General features: G+C 39.2%; 1 protein-coding gene across 2 annotated transcripts in view; it reads right to left on the bottom strand.

Annotated features, from left to right (window-relative positions):
• ppm1h (protein phosphatase, Mg2+/Mn2+ dependent, 1H) overlaps nucleotides 1-9119 on the bottom strand; it is a 37501-nt gene extending 28382 nt beyond the window's left edge. The window contains exons 1-2 of one of the 2 annotated variants that reach the window (XM_026175289.1): nucleotides 8856-9119; nucleotides 8362-8764 (exon numbers count right to left, since the gene is read on the bottom strand). In XM_026175289.1, the coding sequence (XP_026031074.1) occupies nucleotides 8362-8594 (233 nt within the window). In that variant the 5' untranslated portion in view covers nucleotides 8595-8764; nucleotides 8856-9119. The other variant, XM_026175288.1, reaches the window with a different exon arrangement.
• Nucleotides 9120-22826: the final 13707 nt, after the last annotated feature.

Raw genomic sequence — 22826 nt, 5'->3', positions numbered from 1 at the left:
TGCGGTATTTGATGGGAAGCCAATGCAAGTCAGCGAGGATGGGGGTGATAGGATCAAACCTGCCAGTTCCCGTTAAGAGGCGTGCTGCCGCATTTTGAACGAGCTGCAGTCTGCAGAGAAGGGTAGATTGGAGGCCAATATAGAGAGTTACAGTAGTCTAATCTGGAGACGATAAAGGCATAGATACGTTTCTCAAGATCCTTACAGGGTATGTAAGGCTTGGTCTTGGCAATTTGGTGTAGTTGGTAAAAGCTAGATTTAACTACAGTGGTACTTGTTTGTCAAGTTGAAAAGAACTGTCCAAGAGAATGCCCAGGTAGCTTACAGTAAGAAAGTCAGAAAGAAAGGTAGCAAACAGCCCAAGTGAACCTGTTAGGTTCTAGGAATATGGCTAGTGAAAACTACAATTTCCGTTTTGTCGTTTACAATTTCCAATTCATGCTGTTAAATTTCTTCCCTCCAAGATATTCTACAATGAGCTGTAAGTGTTATTAATACAAAGTGAAAGCACAGCAATCAGCCACGAAGTTACAGAGGATACGACACATGGTGTGTAAAAGTCACCAATGCTCTGAAGACTCCATGATTGGACTGTTCCAAACTTCCTCTGGCATTAACATCAGCACACAAACGGTGCGCCAGGAGTTTCATGGCATGGATTTCCAAGGAGTTTGTATAGAAAGTGTATTGTATATTGTAGGTGTATTGCGTAGGGGGTTCAGAACTATTTTCCACAAAGTGTAGATAGAGAGAGAGACAGAATTATTATTTTTTTATTAATGTAGGTGACTCAAAAAGTTTCACCATTAGTTTTTTACATTTTCCAGCTACTACACACCATTTTTCTCTGCACTTTGAACAAACGGTTGGTAAATTAAGTTGTAGTTAAAAAAGAAATAGCTGAAGCAGCATTTGATCAGTTTTTAATGGCAACAGGTGAGTAACATGGCTGTGTATAAGAAGAGCATCTTAGAGAGGCAGTTATTCAAAAATGAAGATGAGCAGAAGTTACCCAAAAAGGTTCACCAGTCAAATTGTGGAATAGTTCCAGAACAATGTTCCTAAACAGAAAATTAAGACTACAGTACAATCTACAGTACATAATCACATCTCAGATTTAGAGAAATCTCTGTGCACAAGGGACAAGGGCAAAAAGTGGCACTCCATTAAAACGGGATCGATTCTATCATGAAAATCACTGCATGGGCCGAGCAACACTTTAAGAAGTCACTGTCTGTAAAAATAGTTCCCATTGACATTCACAAATGCTGGCTGAAGCTATCACACGAAGAAAAAGGAGGGGATGCTAAACAGTGGTAAAAATGGCCCCGCCCCAACTTTTGAAATGCGCTGTTGCCATCAAATTTTTCCTTACAATCAAAATCACATTCACTCAGCGTTCACTCGCTTATCTTGGTTATCTCCAGCAGCTCTATTCCCCTTCAGTCCGGCTTGCCCTACAATTTCAGAAGCACACCACTCGAAGGCAGCTAACTCCAACTCTTCATACACCATCATGCATGACTGAGGCCAAAGCACTGCGACGCCCGACGGTCAATTGACCGTGTAAAATACACATAATCACAAGATTCACAACAGTTGAGGTTCCAATCCTTTCATCTCTTATATGACAGGAAAAACCATCCACACCCGGAGGCATGAACTGTGTCCGAGAAGAGGGCTGTCATATTCACTTACTTCATTTCAGTTCTTCATATTAGAGACAGTGTCATGGCCTTAATTATCCTGTCAGATGTGTGATCTACATAACTATATTCCTTCTTTGGTTTGAGGAACTTTTTTTTTTTTGTCATTTTTTTTTTCTTGTTAACATAAATTTATTGTAGTTTTGTATCTATATAATTGGATACTGTAAAATTTTACATGTGTATTGTGGATGTAAAAGCCAAACTAGGGACAATGACTGGAAATTAGCAATAGCTATGAGCAGTAAGTCAGTTTCAGTTAAGTTGTCACTATCAAATTGAAATTTCAGATAAATGGACCGATTCTTACATAGCCCCGGAGTACTCAAAGTGCTCTATACAACATGCCACATTCACCCAATCGCACAAGCACTTTCTCTGAATTGAGTGCTTTCTAAGTACATTCACACACATTTATACTCCGACGGATGCATCGGAGAGCAACTTGGGGTTAGAATCTTGCCCAAAGATACTTGACACGTAGACTGGAGGAGCCAAGGATCGAACCACCAACCTTCCGATCAGAAGGTGACCTGCTCTACTTCCTGAACTACAGCCACCCCGATAAACGCACTGAGACTCATCTACCATATATACTGCCAGAAAACTAACACAGAATTTTGATATGTGATTTATCATTTAGTGCCATTTATTAAAGAGGACTTAATGTTCTTTGGAGTTTGTTTTTGCAGTTTGGGGATTTCCTAAAATCTATTTATCATTTAGGTTCAAAAAACATTTTTAATTTTAGAAATTCTTATTTTGAATTATCAACAACAAAGATTGGTTTTGGTTGCATTTCTAAATTGAAAATTAAAACAACAACAACAAAAAAGGTGATAACGAGACAACAAACAGAGAGAGACTTTGGACATAAATACACACAAGGGGTAACGAGAGAACAGGCCACAGGTGGGAACACAGATGATCTAAGGAGCTTCTCGGATGAGAGGTGAAACATCTTTAAGCAAGATGAAGAACATCTTCATCTTCAAACATCTTCAAGCGTCTGGACTTTTCTTTCCAAGCTCCTACACTACAATGACCTGGATGACTAAGAACTTTCACAGATGAAAACAGATGATACTAATCTAGAAAAATTAGACAAGGGAAGCAAAACTGAATATGTCACACAAAAGGCAGGAGACTATCAAAGTAACACCGGAAGTAAGATAAGCACAAAAACAAAGACTAAGACACACAGGCTTGACACTGGGACCGGGGAGGCAAAGAAACGAAACAGAGAGAACACTCAGAAACTAGGGTTAAATAATGGTATAAAGAACATAAACGGTCTGAGGCTCAATTGTAACACTCATGATAACCTAAAAAATAACATTCAGGAACCAGACATTATCAGTCTATCTCCTCCTTTCAAAAAATACAAGTCCAGACAAAAACTCACAGAAGTGATGCCAAGTTATAGAAAAAAAACAAAACTAACCTTGAGGCAATGAACACATAATTATAGCTTTTCATGTTAGCTAATAGATGCTGAACATCAACCCACCTATTTCAATTCTTTGTGTTTTTCAAAGTTTTATAATGTTACTATAATGATTGTAGGGTATCCATGTCTGCTCCCTAATTTCTCCTAGACACTTTAATAAGTCTGTTACTTGTACATGTATGTTTTTATCTGTATGCAAGTTTAGCATTGTTTAGTGCAATGGCACATGTCTGTATATTTGCTACAGTGGGGGTGGGCAGTGAATTCTCCCAAGAGACAACATAAGAAACTGGCACTGTTAGCTGGGAGGAGGAGGAGGAGGAGGAGAAGGAGAAGGAGAAGAAGGAGAAGAAGGAGAAGGAGAAGAACAAGAAGAACAAGAAGAACAAGAAGAACAAGAAGAACAAGAAGAACAAGAACAAGAAGAAGAAGAACACCTCAGTTTGGCTCGATGTTGATCCTGAGGAAAATGAATTGCACATTCCTGTGCTTTACTGAAACTCCCACATTATTTCTGCTGATTGTTATAAGTATTCACACTTAGATTCAAACTAACTTAAAGGACAAATATTCCTATGTTATGCATGTTTGGGTAATTTTTTCTACTTTTGTGGTTATATGCTGTTACAGCTTCCTGTCACTTCTTCTGCAGAATAATATTATCATGATATCAGTCATGATAACTTGATTAAGGAAGTGCAACACGTGTTTTGTTCAACAGTTACTCATACTTAAGATACAGATTCATCAGGATTATGTCATTCCCACCTCTGAGCGATGTGTATAAGCAACATAAGCAAAAAACCATGTGCTGCACCATGTGACAGAGCAAGCACTGGGAAACACTGTATGTATGAAGTGTGTATGTATGAAGTGCTGCTCATGCGCCTCCTCTCCACAGTTGGGACTGACATTTACTTTATGCATCTTCTTTCCCATGGGAATGATAAATTATGTAGGCTACCGGAAAGACAGTGCACTGATAATGCTTATCCACATTTACTATGCCACATGTTTGTGCTGCTTGAAAAAATGTTATCTTTTGTTACCTTGAAAATGTTAGCTGAACACACCCTAGCTGTCAAACACCTCGGAGCGCCCACTCTCTCACCTGTTAAAACAGATTTGATCATCTCACCGGCATGCCCTCACATATGAATGCCAGCAGACCTGCAGATAAAACATGCAGTGTGCAGTGGTGGGACTAGTTTTTACCTTACAGACACGCATATTGATTGAGAATTGATTGTATTGCTGAGGCTGCAGTGTCCACTGGGTCAGTGAGTGATTGAATGAGTGGGTGGAGGTCAACACAAGCATTTGGCCTCCCCAAAAAACAAATTTCAGTCATACTTTAGCAAATATTAGTAGGTAAGATTAACTGCCTTTACAAAAACCAAAAGCCAAAGTCTAAGAAATCTGTTTAATAAAGGTTAGAATCACCAGATTCCCCATAATACGATATTATCGTAATATTTCACTCACCATACAAAACTATTGCGATTTTTAACATTATGTGATATGCTGAGGATTGCAATGACATATCTTGTGATTTATCACTTTTTTCCAGCTGCAAATTAAATCTCAAAGTTACAATTTTTCATTGACTCTTTTATCCAATAAGATAACCTTATCTTACTTTATTTATTTATGCTGCTCAATTAGGTTGTCAAGCAGAACAACACTGACACTAAAACCTGCCAAAATGTTGCAATAAGCATTAGCTTGCTTTGAATTAGGAGGTCGTGTGTCCAGTGTTGGATGGTTTTTCACTTGATTTGATTTAATGTAAGTGCTTGGCTAACATTATCTCAGGATAGTGGCACATGAGATGTGCCCATAGTTTTCCTAGATTATTTTAACTTATTTAATAAAATATGGATATTTGGTGTCCCTGGATCAATACATATGCCATGCAATATATCATGATACTATATACTGATTTTTTCCCCCACCCCTACAATTTAACACGATTGACCACTCTCTATCACACATAGAAACCTGGTATGGCTTGCTAACTTGCATACTAGCTGCAAAAGTAAACTCCCCTGTTGTTCTGCGAGTACATTTCTGTTAAATAAGCCATGGACTCATTCCTTTCTTCCATACTGTTCTTTATATTTTGACCACATAAAAGACTAACTGAGTCTTTTAAGAGCTAGATAAGCTTGATTAAGGTGAGAGCAAGAGAAACTCCCCTCAGCTTCTCAAGTCTGGGAAAGTCAAGCAACACATAGCATGACAGTGCTACACCCAAACAATAGAATGAACAAGCGAAATGTTAGTGGTCTTTGTGTTTAGGGGAAGAAAAAATAAAACACTGGGGAAGAGCTGCTGTAAGTGTTACCTTTCTGCAAAAGTGAGGCATGCGAGTGTGCTGCAAAGAGACAGTGACACAATTGGAGTGAGCAATACTCAGTGATCCATTCAAATGTTCGCGTTCACTGGAGCAGACAGTGCACCCACTCAGAGACAGTGCATCAGAATCCTCCTTGTGAAGGCGAACTGCTCATTCTTTCTCTGCTGGAAGCCACGAAATAACCCAGGATAACCTCGGAAAGCTCAGCAAGGACTACTCAGAAGAGCAGGAGCAAGAAGGAGAAAAATGAGGCTGAGCCAGCCTAAGCCCAATCAGACTTTTACTTTCCATCGCCAGTGGTCAAATGTTTCAATCAAACCTACAAGAGGGATTAAATATTCATAATATTGAAAAAGCAAAAAGTGCAACAAACATGAGCCATTTGAGTAGAAAGAAAAAAACAAAAAAAGCAATAAATGTGGTCAGTACTATATGCTGGTATAGTACCTTCAAAGTCTTCATGTTTTTTGGTTTATCAAAGTGATCCATTGACTCCACTAATCCTTCTGAGTAGACCTGCAACGGATCACCACTTCTCAGATGGGCTCAGGTTTTCTCAGCTGGCAGTGATATTTCATGACAACAAAGCCTGCTGGTCAGCCAGCTGTTGACAAATCCCTGGTATGACGTATGTCTCGGTTTTGGTTGATTCTATGCCAAGCTAACACACACACACACACACACACACACACACACACACACACACACACACACACACACACACACACACACACACACACACACACACACACACACACACACACTGCTGGCGGGAGTATCCGCTGGATGTGTTAAGCAGAACTGTTGAACTGATCCTGCAGAATTATGCATCTCATTTGAATATGTTGATTTTTATAGCCACAGAAACCTTGTGACACAATGATGATGAATAACAATGATCACAGTATCTACACAAAAATCTGAATTTTCATTTTAATGGAAACTTTGATCATAAAAATAGTCGATGGCTTCTAAAAACAAGCCAGTCCTAATCTGCTCTTTTATGTCTTGAGATTAAAAATTCACTATGGTAGATTAGTAAAAATAAATAAATAAATAAGGGCGACTCCCACAATTTCTCTGTACTTCTTAAATCTACATGAAGAGACAGCAGATAGCTCTCCTAGTATTGAAACAGTCAATTTATCAACTAGCTGATCAGCAAAAAGTAATAATAATAATAATCTGCTGTATTTAAGCAAGACAGCAAGAAATGTTTTTTTTTTAATTCTCTTCTTCCAACTTCTAAAAATTCAGGATTTAGGAAGTAATGTTTTTACAAATAACCAGTATTAACAGATCACACTGAGCTCTTGGAAATGATTTGGATCATTTCCTGCTATAGTTTAATGTTTTTACTGCATAAAGCAAGAGGAAACATTAACAAAAGATCAGGTCAACTGATAAGCCAAAGTGCTCTTTCAGGTCCTTGTCTCTATGCTGCTCAAGCAGCTGTGTCTTAAGAAAAGAGTGCTACAGCAAGAAAGCCTCGACTTGAGATGACATTCGCTTGCACTACTAAACTGGCTTCCTAGCAGGACTGCTAAACTGAAAATATTAGATTTCCATCCTGGTGCTCTTACTAAATGTAATCGATCAATAAGGAAAGAGAAACTTCTTTATAGAGAAACGGCATGAAGATAAGACTGAACTGGGGCGTGGGGCAGTCACGCACTGTAGGTGTAGGTTTAGGATTTTTAGGACAGGACACAACCTCACTGACTTTTTGTGGGACTGCATGAGTAGGAGGGACTGTGACTCTGCACTCTCAGGAAGCAGATAATAATGAGACATCCCCAGATTACTTGAGCTGTGTACATCAAATGTAAATGGAACATAGTGATGAAGTAATTATTTTTAAGCATGTAAATCTCAATGACTCATTTGTTTCCTCTCCAGTGTGTAGGCTTTAGAAACAGGTTGAATAATTCACCCTGTATTTTATCATGTTCCGCCATTTTAATTCAGCTGTGTTCCTTGCTGACCAAACGCCAAGCCAGAAATTGGCTTTTTATGACTCCAGCAGCTGCACTAAGCGCTGTTTATAACACAGTACGTCCATTAAGAATACATTGCAGTTTGTATTGCACTTTACAACGGATCACCACTTCTCAGATGGGCTCAGGTTTTCCTTGGAAGGAAGATTCGTGAGAGCCAAATGTATGCCTAAACAGAAGATGTGATATCAATAATACAGCAGATGATCTCAGGTCCAGTTGCAATTTTGGTCTCAAGTTATCATGTAAGAGGATCACGGGAGTGTAACATAAGCTACATTCGAGGTAATTCCCCAGCTTTAAACAGATTAACTGAGAAAAACTATTGAAATGAGATTTTTCACACAGGGAACGAGTGAACGGAGTACAGAGATGAACCTGGAGACAGTTATTCAGATCCTATCTGTGAGTGCACTGCTTATCTCATACAATATCAAAGGCCTGTGACCTTGTGTTATCCAGCTTAACTGGCCTCGTTATAACCTGCTTTATGGTATCTTTCCCTTTTCTACACCATTTGAAAAATAAAGCATTCTTATCTGGTTACAGGGGAGAGATCACAACGACCTTCAGCTTGGTGGAGGTATTTTTATGTCTTGGAAATACAGGAAACCTTGATGTTTATAATAATATTTGGCATGGTGCATTATAGAGCCATCAGCTGTACTTGAACCTGTTTATCATCTGAAACATATGTGAAGCAGATCATAATAAGTAGAAGAATAAAGAGAGGGGCTTGTGTTTTCTGTTTACGCCTGTGTGAGTGCTCTCAGTGGTCCAGGAAGACCGCGCTCACTTCCAAAGGATGCTGCGTGGAAGAAAAGATGGACGCATACAGGTTATACTCACTCTGCGTAGCCGGTGGACCACGGCAGCCGCTTGGTCTCCTTCAGGATGAGGATCGGTCTTGCGATGTGATCCGCCGAACACTCGATCTCGTCTGGCGACAGTCCCAGGAAGTCCGGTCGGGTGTACGGGAATTTCAGCGGCAGATCCGAGCCGCTGGGATGGTCTCCGTTGGAGCCACCGGCCATCATACCTCCCATGAAATTGGCTACCGCCGACTTCACCCGCGTGAGCATGGTCCTGCTGCGGCGTGGGTCCAGGCAATGCGATTGCGTGAATGCCACCCCACACGCACCCCCCTCTTCCAGTCTCCCTGGCAGATCCCCGCACGGCGACGCAGATTCGCGGCGTGGAAGAAAGCAAAACACTCAGGATCCGCGGAAAGTCATTCGGCACAGCGATCCCTCTGCGAACACGGAAATAAAAGCTGAACAGGCTCTCTCTCACACACACACACACAGAGCCAGACTGAGCTGCACAGCAGTCATGTGACAAACCGGTTGCTGCTGGTGGATTTGGTCGCTGGTAGCCTATCTCAGTGAGCCGCTTACTGTTGACAGTGCTGGAGGTCAAAGGTGCGTAATCCCGATGTGACGATTACCTCCCGAACAAGGTGCAACACAAGGCTTTGTAGCCTGAGAAAAAGGCGGTGACCCAAATACATACATATACATATAAATGGAGCCACACTGACTGAACAACACACAGTACAATAAACCAGCCGTGAGGGTTTCAGTGACTCTTTTATGGACATCTGCAGTCGTCTAGTCTTTGTTTTTTCTTGACAGGGTGTGGTGCCACAGCTGTGTTGAAAAAATTAAAACCAGCTGTTTTGTTTCCATCTTTCTACAATTTTCTTTATCAAAAGATTGGAAATACAGTCATTGGGGAAAGTGTGGTTATCAAAGGTCAAAGCTTACAACAGATCAAAGTTGTAGGCTATAACACAAATCAAGGCTACATGGGTAATATTCTTTTATCAAAAAGGCAGTTTTGTACTTTGAAGCTAATGTCCACAAGAAAGGGGTCCAGTCAACACAAATATGCAGTAAAAACCAGAACTGTTGTTTTAAATATGGCACTTACTGGGAGCCTTTCAGTGTCTAGTGGCATATTGCGTTACCACCTTCTGATTACATTTTTTCTTTCTCTTCCAAGAGTCAGTGCAAATCTTACTGACTGGGCATTAAGCCAACCCAGCAGGATGTCTGTCTAGAATTTATGGACTTACTCTGTCAACAAAGCTCCATTTTGGAGAAGTGAACCCTACTAAATGATATGTCATAAGTGAACCGCAGTCTGCAGAGCGACCAAACCACAGAATCGTACTCAGCTGTTTCTTCAGTGCTGAAAGGTGAGGGCGTTGCAACAAAATGACTTCAAATGATCTGCTCATGATCCATATTCAATCCCAAAAGTTCACTGAGGAAACAAAAAGCCGTGTGGACGCAGTCAGTTCTTTCAGCTTCGGTTTACTGAGCACAGACATGCCTTCAAATAGAAGTGTGAGCATTTCACGTCGGAGTCCCAAAATCCCCAGCCAAACTGACATATGGCATTATTTCTAGCCTTTACCTTCACTTTAAATGCAAATGGCAAAATCTGCTCTTAATCACTTCATCACCTATTATCTAAGTCATGCTCTTTATAATAAAATTCCACTTATTTGACAAACACTAATGTGGTTTGGGTTTCTTGTCAAGACACCAGAGGAACTTATTTTGTTACATAAGTGCAAAAGTTTGCTTCAACCTACCAGCATCCAAACTCAAACACGCGTGTCATCCAGTGCTGTAGGAAAGAAATTTGATTAAACTTACAGTTAACCTGCATATTTTTTTTCTTTTTTAAACAGAATGGTCCTCTTTCAGCACAAAACTAAAACTAGGTGTGGACGCAGGGCCGCTTTCTAAAACAGGTTCCAGTTCCCCAATCTCTTCACTGGTTTCACTGTGGCAACTGTATAGTTGCTTTCTGTTTTATTTTGAAAACCACTATGAAAGATATTTTTTGAACACTGTGCTTGTGATGTACAGTTTCTGTGTGGAGTTTGCATGTTCTTCTGGTCGGCGTGACTTTCTCTCATAGTATAAAGACATGTGATTTAGTAAGGGTTGGGTTAACTGGTAGTTCTGCAAATACAGCAGGATCGGTATTGCCGAAACCAACACAGATATTTTTAACCCATGAGGGCAGCTCATATAGGACAGAGCAATGTGTCATGATTTATGCAATTTATGAGCTTTATGAGATAAATCATCAGTTTGCCAATTCTCAATTCAGATTGTTGTGATTTTTACTTTCCACAATAATTGGTTACCTACCTTTCAGCTTTATTTTGAAACTGCTTCTTTTTTGTTGTTGTTTGGAGACCTGAAATGCAAATGTGCCTGTCTCTGCTGCACTTTGGGTCAAAAATGTGCTACAGACTAGAAATAAAATAGACACAAAAAGCTTTCGGACATTTTTTATAGTGCATGTTAAAAATGGAGTGCATGATTTTATTTTTTTTATTTTTTTGATGGGAGTGATTTTTTTTCTTGAGAATCCTGTAAAATACAGCATGAACTCTTGGGGTTTATATTGAGGAACACTCAGACACATTATCTCTTAAATCTTGCGGGCCAATTAAAATCGTGAGCACGCTTATTATACAGAATGTCTCCAGTGAAAATGAGTAAAGCCTGATGAAAGTGAAGTTGGGAATTTGGCAGACTATAGTAAATCAATAATTCATGAGCTTGCCAGCAAAGAGTTCTACTGACCTAATTACACAGGAAAAGCAACAGCCTGTGAGCAGGATGCAGAAGATGATATACTCTACCTGCGACTGGATTTTCAATCAGGGATAGCTGGTAAAAAATTAACCAGAACAATGAGTGTGGCTCTTGTCTTTTCTGTGCTAATTATACCCCATAAACTGACAACATGCACAAAGATAAGCTCATTTCCCAGGAGACCTCACATACATTCTTTTGAAGTGATAAACTATTCAAAGCTTCCAAATGACAACAATTATTTAATGGAAACCATGTGTTCAGCATGCGCACTTTTTAGCAACAGACATTCGTTCATTTGATCTGTTGTTGCACAAGATGAAAAGTGAAGCATCACCAAAGTCATTAAGACTTCATCTGTGAAACATCTATGCAGTCTTAAGGCAGTTTATCTCATTGTTATTTTAACTTGATGCACTGTAGTATCAAAACAGGGTTCACGGGTTGAGATGCAGCATCAAATCATGACAGAGCCTCCACCGTGTTTTACACATGGCTGTAGTTGTGTTTGAATGATATGTTAAATATGTATGATGTGCAAACTGATATGTTTAGATCCACCACTCCATGAAATCCGTTTCCACTGATTTTCAGTCACATTAATGTGTAATCGGTCATACCTTGCCCCCCCCCCCTTCCTTCCTTAAGGAACTGCCTCTTGACAGTGAGCTTTCCACTGCGCCCATTTCTTATCAGGCTTCAGTGAACAATAGATGAATCAACTAAAGGATCAGATGAATCTCGCAGGTTTTTTTTGCTGGAATTTATCTGTCTTAAGTACGATTTTTTAGATGTTTGCCTGCAACAGAGATTTTACGCCTGTCATGATTTCTTTTGTCCTCCACTTGTCCAGTTTCTTCAAAATTTTAACCACACACTGCACATCATGTCAAGACATGCTGAGTTTACAGTAAATTGCTCTTTGGGAATCACCTTGTTGACTATTTTATGCCTGTCAAACTGTTATCTTTGGCGTTTTCTTATATTCAACAAAAGAAATCGGAACAAACTCAGTTTTGTGACGGGCTGCTACAAAGTGCCTAAAGATACAAATTGAAAATTGGTTCTTTGCCAAGTTGTGTGTAGACATGTAGCTTGTTTATGCATGTCTTGAACTATTGCTCAAGATCTCCTTAAACAAAAGAAAAGTCTGGCTTGGAAGAAAAATATGACGAAAGGAAGGCTGGTTCAAGACCTTTGCACAGCACTCATTTTCCAGTTAAAGGGGTTGATTTGTCTGCAGAGAGACATCTTTAAGGCCTTATCTTGTAACATCAGTAGCTGACCTTACTAATAATCTTGTGGCCTTATGGGAGCAAAAATTCCTACTGCCAAAAGCAATAATGGAAACCACATCCAGAAGAGGGAAGGCTGCATAGTCCACAGATTTGAGATGAAATGTGTATCATATTGGTGCAAACCTCAGCTGATCCCCCAGAATAAAGCGTCATCAGAAAAAGAAGCCAGAAGAGATGCAAGCAATAAAATCAACCATATATCTCTCCCCTTGCTACATTGCATAATTTGCAATATTTATCCAGTGACTATTTGAAAACTGTAGTTTTCAAATAATCTGTTAAGCGTTTCTCTTTGCTCTGTCTTCAGCTCCTTGTTATTCCTCCCAGGATAATGATGGAGATGGCAGGGTCAGGATAGCTTGAAGAATCTGTTTGCATTTCTGTAATCAGTCTGCTACTGGAACTGATGACTGACTCACAGATGGATAGAGATGGCACACATGCATACTTGCAGCATGGGGTAATGTGGAGACAGGGAACTCACATATAAGCATGGATCACGGCAAAGGCTTTTGTTAATCTGCAAAGTCAGCAATGAGTAAAATCTAATTTTGAAGTCAGGATAAAATAATTATTTTCAGATCCTGACTGCAATATTTGAGATCAGAATCAGTTAGGGCTGGATAAGGTGACCTTGAAGCATCACTTTTTTTATGCTGCATAGGCTGCTGTAGGACTGTCTGTGACGCACTAAGCATTTCTTCGATGCACCTCGTTTCACTCCAGGTGTTTCTGTAATATCGCTGTATGCAATTTTCTTCCTGTGTTTTGTCTCCATCTCCCTCTGCTCTCCTTTTGTTTCCCCTCACCCCCAACTGGTCGCAGCAGATGGCTGCCCCTCCCCGAACCTGTTTTTTCTTGAGGTTTCTTCCTGTTGAAAGGGATTGTTTTTTCCACTACCGATTTTGCAGTTTAGGCTACATCATATTAAGAACATATGCAAACATATCAGTTCCTGTTGAAAGGAAGGCATTTTCCATTGCTTATTGTGATTTTATCACCAATATCATTCGTTCTGTACCTCGCTGCATGGGACAACTGTTGTTGTGATTTGGAGCAATGTAAATAAAACTGAATGGAAAAATGATAAACTACTACTAGTGGTAATTAGTGTTATTGCTCCCAATAGAATGCAAGACCAAGCCAAAAATAAAGATTCTTTCCTCCGTTTCCTTTCCATTTTATTGCAAACATACAAACCCAATTTTAAGAATGCTGAGATGGCAGCAACATATCTCAAAAGCACGGGGATGAGAACAAAAAACAAAAAACAAACAAAAAAAAAAAACCTAGCTGGAGGAACACTTTGTAACCAATTAAACTAAGTTAACTGGCAACAGGACCGTAACATGACTGTGTATAAAAAGCATCTCAGAGAGGAAGACTTTCCTCAGAATTCGAGATGGGCAGAGGTTCAGTCTGCAATTTTGCAAACCAATTTCAGAATCATGGTCCTCAATGTGAAATTGCAAAGACTTTGAATATCTGGTCATCAACGTCACACAGCATCAGCGTTCTGAGGTTCTGTTGAAATCTGTGTGCGAGGGAGAAGGCCAAAGTCATTATTGGATCCCTATGAGCTGAGGGCCATCAGAGAACACTGCATTAAAGACAGACGTGATTCTGACATGAAATCATGGCATGGGCTCAGGAGGTTAAAGCTCTGTCATGTAAAGAAGAAGCCAATATGTGAAAGTGACTTGCATCTCTGATGGTACATTAATGAAATTGAATTGGGAGCTTGCACATCTGGAAAGGTAGCATTAATACTTTAGAGGTTTAAGAGCAACATGTAGGCCCATCCATGGAATGTTGTTTTAGGGAATGACTTTCCATATCCAAGCAAGAAACTGTTCAACTCTGTCCATTTCAAAAATGACAAATATGAAAGACCCAGGACCAGCTAGAATCCTAAGACAAAGAGGCACAGGGAACATGGCCCTGTCCCAACTCTGAGAGGTATTACTGCCATCAAATTCTAAACAAGTTAATATTTTTCTTAAGGTAGGTCAATTATCTCAGTTTAATCTGCCAGATAACAACATTAAACATACTTCAACATGGCTCCAAAACCACAACATTAAGTTAAGATTTACACTGGAGTCCACGTAAGGTTTTACGTATTTTTTATTTTAAATTACTCCACACCTTTAGTTTAAAAAAAAAAAAAAGAAAAGAAAAAGAAAGAAAAGACACTTGCCTTCATACAACATGATGGCAAGTGGTGACATCTCCCCTAGCCAGCCTTACTTTATCCACTCTGTAGACAGTTGGCAATTAAATCTTGGCAACACCCAGAGACTCTTTCACGAGTACAAGCTGAAGAGGACTTAAACAGTTCCCGTCAAAAGGGTCACTCCAAGAGCCCCAAATAGAACTTCTGGACTCGCCCAAATTTGAAAACCACTGGGGAAAGCAAGCCATCACATGTGCTTTCCAACAGGGAAAAGGTACTTATTTGTTAAAATTCTAATGAAACAATAAGCAACCCTGCACAGAATACTCAGTTGCTAAAGTGCATCATGCAGAGCAAAAACCCCATTTTAAGTGCACCATGCCAAATATACATGGATACTCCAACATGAGTATGCCACAAGTTGCAATAATGGACAATCGTAACATCATAAGCACAAGAACCACAAACTGAAAGGATTAAACAAACAAAATTACTACCACACAACCAAAAATAACCACTAATCCCAACCAGAAGGGATCTTTTGTCCCCACAAAACAAAGTCACATACAAAATGACCCCATAACACAACAAGTTGCTGTTCACAAATGAGAACTATACCCACATAATTATCACAAGGTCGGCTCAGCACCGCAGTTAATGCCGTCACGTGGCCAGCAACATTCACAAGTCATCCACCACAAGTAGGCCGACATCGCCACAACACTGAAGGTCACTGCACAAAACACTCACCTTCTCATTAGTCATCCATAAACACTGCTGCAGATGTACGCGCGCACGCTTACCTGACACAACCAGTGGGCCATAACTAGTAAGGGATCTCAAACGGTTCAATTCAGTGTTACTGGTTTAACACACCAAAACAGCTTCTTCCCCAAACACTGCTGACCTCAGTCCGACAGTAACTATGAAGAAACCACCATGTGCAATATTCTTCTGCCTAATTCCACGTCCTACCCATCAGGACATAGCGCCTAATGTACGTCTTATAATATGTAGATTACACACGTTCAGTTTAAGTGTGCAATATTCTTACATCCCAGTGTTACTAGATGGGTAGGCATGGTATAAATGTTTAAACATTTTAATTCACATCAGGAAATTTTATTTAAATAGTGTATGTCATATTAAGGGCGACCGTGGCTCAGGGGGTTGGGAATCGCATCTGTAACCGGAAGGTCGCCGGTTCGATCCCTGGGCTCTCTGTCCTGGTCGTTGTGTCCTTGGGCAAGACACTTTACCCTACTTGCCTACTGGTGTTGGCCAGAGGGGCCGATGGCGCGATATGGCAGCCTCGCTTCTGTCAGTCTGCCCCAGGGCAGCTGTGGCTACAACTGTAGCTTGCCTCCACCAGTGTATGAATGTGAGAGTGAATGAATAGTGGCATTGTAAAGCGCTTTGGGTGCCTTGAAAAGTGCTATATAAATCCAATCCATTATTATTATAATATTTCAGTATGTTTATGTTATTTTAGATTATTGCATCACACAAGGGAGTATTGCTTTAATTTTGCTGTGCTTGCATAATGGCAAAGCATCTTGAATCTTGAACTTTGAGCAACTTTCAGCATAACACAAAGAAAACTGTGCATACCTGGTTTTCAATAGCGTGCCAGCCCTAAGGCACGTTTCAATGCTAAACTCAAACAGACCTATCACAGATGTCATTCACTGCCAAACTCCAAAGTATAACCACCACCTGAGGCAAGCTCCAAACACAAACTAAAACAAAACAAAATAAGAAACAAGTACTTCAGCGGAAGGGCAGCACAGACACCCAGCTGAAACTCTAAAGACAGTCTGCTCAGTCGCAGTGAACGCCTTAAGTAAACCATCACTCACCCCACCAAGACAACTGCTGATATTTAATCTCTTCTAAAGACTATTGATTGAGTTATGACCCTGCAGGAAAGCTACAAAATAAAGGAGAGTTTGTTGGAACATAAATGTTATTTTAAATCCTGTAATAACCCCAACTAAAAACAGCCCACACAGCATGAAGCCAAAAAGAAAAACCCTCAAATGTGCCTCAGGCATGCCTTTATCCACACTACGACAGGTGTAGACAATTGACAATTAAGCCATGGCAACCACTAGAGACTCTTGAACTGTCAACAGATAAACAATTACAATGGGCTCTTAACAGAAAGTGTACAAACAATAATCCAAAAACATGAACCAAGTACTATAGTAGGCCTGCAGATAGGGAACAAAAACTGTAACAAACACAAGCAGGAAGACAGGACTATTTATACAGAGTGCTGGTGAGGGAATGACTGATGACGTTACGTCCCATAATTAGTAACAACATACAGGTAAAGCGGTGGTACGGTGGTTAGCACTGTTGCCTCACAGCACGAAGGTCCTGAGTTTGCGTGGGATCCTCCCAGGTACTCCAGCTTCCTTCCACAGTCCAAAGACATGCACTTAGTGGGGATAGGGTAATTAGAAACTCAGCACGGTTGTCTTTATGTGTTAACTGGAGGTAACCAGAAGGCAGATACTAAATGCAAACACTCACGTTAATACAGAGAGAAAAACAATGGAACAGAGAGAAAACAAAACATATGAGGAATCCAAACAGAGAATCATATAAACAGGTATCCATAACTCGGGAAAAACTAGACAGGAACCAAAGATGATATAGTATATTAAGAAAAGAATTCAAAGTACTAAGATAACAACCAAAACAGAAACTAACAGAGTCTAAAGCTCAGACTTTGGAGAAATGGAATAAAAGCTTCCAGGCTGTGTGTCATTCCAAGCTGTATTCTCATGTTTCACTTTAGTTTTGTTCTATATTGGATGAAATCTTGATTTCAAAATTTGTGTGTTACTAATTTTTATGTTAACAACCGACATCCCAAACCCTTTAATATTTTTCTTTTTTTTTTTTACATATCTTTGCGAAGTCTCTACATAAATGTAAAATGCACCCTGTTAGTGAAGCTAATTAATTCTGTGTGTACCCTGTTGTTTTATTCTCTGACCAGTAGATGTCACCAGCTTACTGAAAAATGTGCGAGGGAGTTCCTTTGGCTTTTATTTTATGAAAACCACATATCACATGGCGTGTCTGGCTGCATGCTGTTGTTGTGCTTTCCTTACTAAAATACTGGAACGTATACTTTTTTTATGTGATACAAGGAGGGGACTAATATCACACCAGCCTCAGACTAGAAGAGATGAATGTGTGTTATTTATAGCAGTTATTGGACCCAAATTCTTTTCCCATCCCTGCAGTCACAAAGATAAGCTCGGGGTGGTCAGATTCCCCACAGGGTGAGCCTGGACTGAGCGGGCTGGGTCTGTGTGTGTTTCTGCCTTTTTTCACTCTTTCCTGAACAACATCTCCCCCATGCAGAGTTAACTGGAGAGACTGTCAAAAGAAAAAGAAGAAAAAGTCTGGGTTGCTGTTGTTTTTGGAGAGGTGTTAGGAACATATTCAGTGACTGTGCCATATCAGTGTTTAGTAATTAAGAATGACATCACATTAAAAAAAAACAACTCTCTTGCTTTAGTGTGCCAGAAAGATAATTTGTAGCCTCTAGCTAAATCTCATGTTACTCTGTGTGTAAACATATAAATAAACACATACAAGCAGAGGACATAATGTGAAATGGTGCTTTTTATTGCTTTATAAATACACGTCAATTACAATTGAAAAAAACTCTTTGACATGTGACTTACAACTAAATGGATCATGTTTTTTTCACTACTGATTTTGCAGTTTAGGCTACATCATATTAAGAAAATATGCAAACATATCAGTTTATTTCATACACTAATATTTGTATTCTATTTATTACACCATATTAATGGAAACTCATAACAACACATTGTTACGTTTTACTATAAAATTGTGCCCCAGGGATTGGTGCAATATCCCATAACAGTCATAATAAAACCTTAACTGCTTCACAAGTGTAAAGATCGGTGGTGGGGGGATTATGGTGTGTGGCTTTCAGGAGTTGGGCTCGGCCCCTCAGTTCCAGTGGAAAGGAACTGTTAATGCTTCAGCACACCAAGACATTTTGGACAATTTCGTGCTCTGAACTTTGTGGGAACAATTTGGAGATGGCCCGCTGTTCCAAAATGACTGCACACCAGTGCAAGAAGCAAGGTCCATAAATACAATACAATACAAAGCAATTTTATTCATATAGCACTTTTAAAAAATCAGAGGTGTGCCAAAGTGCTTCACAGAATCAAAAGACATAGAAGAGCGAGCGTGATGTGGAAGAACTTGACTCCTGACTCCAGAATCCTGACCTTAACCTGACAGAACACCTTTGGGGTGAAATAGAGCCAAGACTGCAAGCCAGGTCTTCTCATCTGTGTCTGTGGAAATCTTTTCCCAGAAGAGATGAAGCTGTTATAGTGGAACATTAAAACCTATGGATTAAGAATGGTATATTTACAGCATATGAAAGTACATGATAAAGTGGGATTCATTGGTGCATTATAAAAGGAAAATGCAAACTTTACTACGTTTAAGCATGAATGCCCATCCTTGACCTTAGAGAGAGTCTCATTCAAAAAACAATGCTAACAATATGACAAGTTCTGGTATGGTCTCATAATGGGGCTTTTTTGGGATAAATATCTCAAACTGCTATTTATAAAGTCAACAATCAACTGTTATTGTACACTTACATTTAGGTATTTTGGTTATAACTTAACAGGCTGTCAAAAACACAATCATAATTATTGAATTTCTTTTTTATTCAGTAATATCCTGTCATATTTTGAAATCACAGACATTTGTGGGCACTTTACTTTTACTCTCTACATTTTGTCTAGTTTTGTTTGCTTTTCCAATTTTCTGCCTCACCTGTCCATAATCAAAGTATATTATCATCCCAGTATATGTTTAATTACCTTGCCAGTTGCCTTGTTGCATTTTGTAGATATCCAGGAAATTTCTCATATTTTTTGTAGTTCAAGTCTGTTTCTTTTCCTAATGTATGACCTAAACTATCTACCTACAGCCTTTCTTTAGCACAGGGGTGTCAAACATAAGGACTGGGGGCCAGAATCAGCCTGGTGAAGACTCCAATCTGGCCCACCGGATGACTTTGGAAAGTAAAAGTGGACATATACATTTCTGACTTTTAACTGTGTTTTAAAAAGTTTTTCCTATTGATAGAAAACTCCCCCATGGCTATGCACAATACACCAAAGTAATTTAAATATAGATTTCTGTAATTTTACACACATTTACCTTTTCTAATCTAAGCTCAAAGAGACATAGATATTGTCGAAATTGCACTAGATGTGTAGTTAAACTTCTTGAGCTTGGGAGCTAATATAGAAAAAAAAAGTTATAAAGCTACATGTTTTAAAGACTCTTGTCCCTCCTCCTTTTTATAATGTTCAGAAAAGTGAGCAGTACGCATTAACAAGTTTACATAAAGTCTGTTTTCATTTATAAAAGAAATATTGTGATTCCTCTGGTTTCGGTCCTCAACGTAGCCTAAAGATTCTCAGGAATTCTCAGGGAACACATTTCTAAGAAGGTAACGGATTGTGCTTGTCAGCTACTGGAAAAGACATCGATCAAGCAGCCATGCAATACCTCATCTCTGTCCTTCTAGTGACCACAGAGAAGGCCTTCATAATTAACGAGGGTCAAGATTCTCTGACCTGTGTGCACAAGCAATGAAATCCATTGAGCTGACACTTTGTTAATCATTGTCCACAAAAGCAGTTTGACCTGCTACTGGTGTCTAAGCAACAACTCTGCTATGAAGGTATCACTCTCCTCTCATGTTCTGGCCATTACATGCTCGACATTTTTGTGCAAAATATACCTCAGACTAGTAATAAACACATATAGAGCAATATACTGTGATGTTTTATCATCATAATTTAATTATGTTGCCAAATTCTTCAGTAAAGAATTTAATTATGTTTTGTATATTCTGTTTGTAAGACAGGGGCTGGTGAACTAATGAATAACAGCCTGTCATTTTGCCTCTCGTGCTCTGCCTTTGATTTCCACCTGGGTTCTGTTTTTACACAGCAAGTCTGTAATCTAAATGCAGACTATGTACAGCCCTGCGCTGTGATCCCACGACACATCAAAGCACCTGTTTTGATTAATAAAATCTAAACATGTGACCTTTCCTTCTGTTTGAGAAATGAGACGAAGCGGTTGCTTAGGTGCATGTTAAAAGCACAAAATGTCTATCCAGAAAAAAAAAACCTGTTGGCTGTATTAAAGTTTATTAATTTTTTAAAACATGTGATGTTTTTGGTGAAGTCATAGTTACTGCATTTCACTCATGTAGCAGTGGCAACAGAGAGAAGGTCACATTACTGAAAGGTCTCTGTATGAAACGTGTGACTCATAATGAATGTCTTAAACCTCCACCCTTATAAAAATGAAAATTTTGTACTGTAGTTTTTGGATCTTTCTCCAAGTAAAAAATAAACACATTGGGTCTGGGTGCGGAGCTCACGGGCACGTCACTGCAACCCCCCCTGGCTTCTGCTCCGCGGCTGCTGAGTGACCCCTCATCTGGGGCTCCCCTCAGCTCTTTCCGGGACAGTGGCGCGGCTGCCCCTCTGTTGGTCTTCCTTGGTCTCCTTTGCTCTTGGGGCCTCTGGATGTCTGGAACCTTGATCTCCTGCTTCATGCCCTGGAGGACGGGGCTGTGGCCCCCCACACCCTCTAGCAGATCATTACATGAAGGAACCTTTTAAATACAAGCGCGTTCATGCTCACAGGTGTACACACGGGTGCTTACACACACAAACTACACCCTTTTTGGCTGCTACCTCAAAGCACACTGTGCGCTGTCGATATTACGTGCCGCACAATAATATTTAATATTTGGTATTTACTGTTATATTCACATAGATCATCGTGATGATGTTGTTTATTATATTGCTCTCTTTTTCTTTGCTTATTTTCTCTTTTTTCTTTCCCAACAGGTGATCCAGGTGATCGATGTATGTAGTTTCTGTCTGTTTGTTTTGCTGGTTTTTGGTTTTTGCCCTTTATCACTGTCCCTCTTCCCCGCTCTTTTTCTTTCCCTCTTTCTTTGTCCCTTTTCTTTTCCCCAGTCAATATATATATATATATATATATATATATATATATATATATATATATATATATATATATATATATATATATATATATATATTTTTTTTTTTTTTTTTTTTTTTTAATTGATATTTGGTAATTGTACAAAAGGAGGAAGTCTGTGCTGTAATTTTACCAAATACTAATTAGCAGCTGTTCATTTATGTATACAGTCTCTGAATGCATCTTGCTAACTAAGAATGCTCATATTAGCTGATAGGCTCTAGTCCCAATATGCCCGTGTTCTCCTTTTTATACAGTCTGTGGTTAATGAAGCAATGCACGTTCCCAGAGTGGTTTTAGAGCTTAAACCAGCTGAGCTACCCTCTATCACACAGTACATCTTGATTATCACCATATTAATTATTTGTAGTTTGTTTAGCTCATTGTCACCTACAAACATACTCAGCTTGTCAAGTCAGAACGGTCCCAACCAACCAGTCTAACTGGACTTTTTTTTTTTTTTTTTTTACCAAAAACACATCCAGATTCTTCATCTTTTTAATTTTTCTGTGGCAAACTATTTTTGTTGTGTTGTTGTGTACTATGTATTTGAGAATTTTTTTAAAATAATAAATTGATCATTACTACTATTAAGCTGTCCAGACCAGTTTTATTATTTTGATATCAAATTAATGCTGCTTCTTTATTTAATTTAGTTTAGTTTTACTTTAGTTTAATGTTATATTTCTTTAAGAAAATCCCACCTTAACATAATGATTTTATAAGTAATCAAATTCCACTCATTCAACGATCTGAACTAAATAAATTCTGTTGCAACTAGGAAACAATAACTTACAGTCGGTCAACTGGCCTAAGAAATTTGCTGACAGCTGAGACTAAAAGTAGACAATAGACATGCTGCCCACAATCTATGTGAAGGAAATTTGTTTGGTAACACAGAACATGAGTAACAGAAAAAAAGTTAGTTATGCAAGCCTTGTCTGGAAGAATGTGAATGCTTTATTTTCCAGATTTTGTGTACTAGCATTTTTTTTTTTTAGATCAACCTGTTTGAATAGATTGATTGATCTCTGGGGGGTGATTAAAGAACACAATGGTAAATAGAAATATGCGTTACTTTCATGGACAACAGAAGGAGAACAA

The sequence above is a fragment of the Astatotilapia calliptera genome, chromosome 7 (genome assembly GCF_900246225.1).
Source record: "Astatotilapia calliptera chromosome 7, fAstCal1.2, whole genome shotgun sequence".
NCBI classification, from domain to species: Eukaryota; Metazoa; Chordata; class Actinopteri; order Cichliformes; family Cichlidae; genus Astatotilapia; species Astatotilapia calliptera.
The sequence above is the reverse complement of the archived record's forward strand: the minus strand, read 5'-3'. Positions and strand labels throughout refer to the sequence as shown.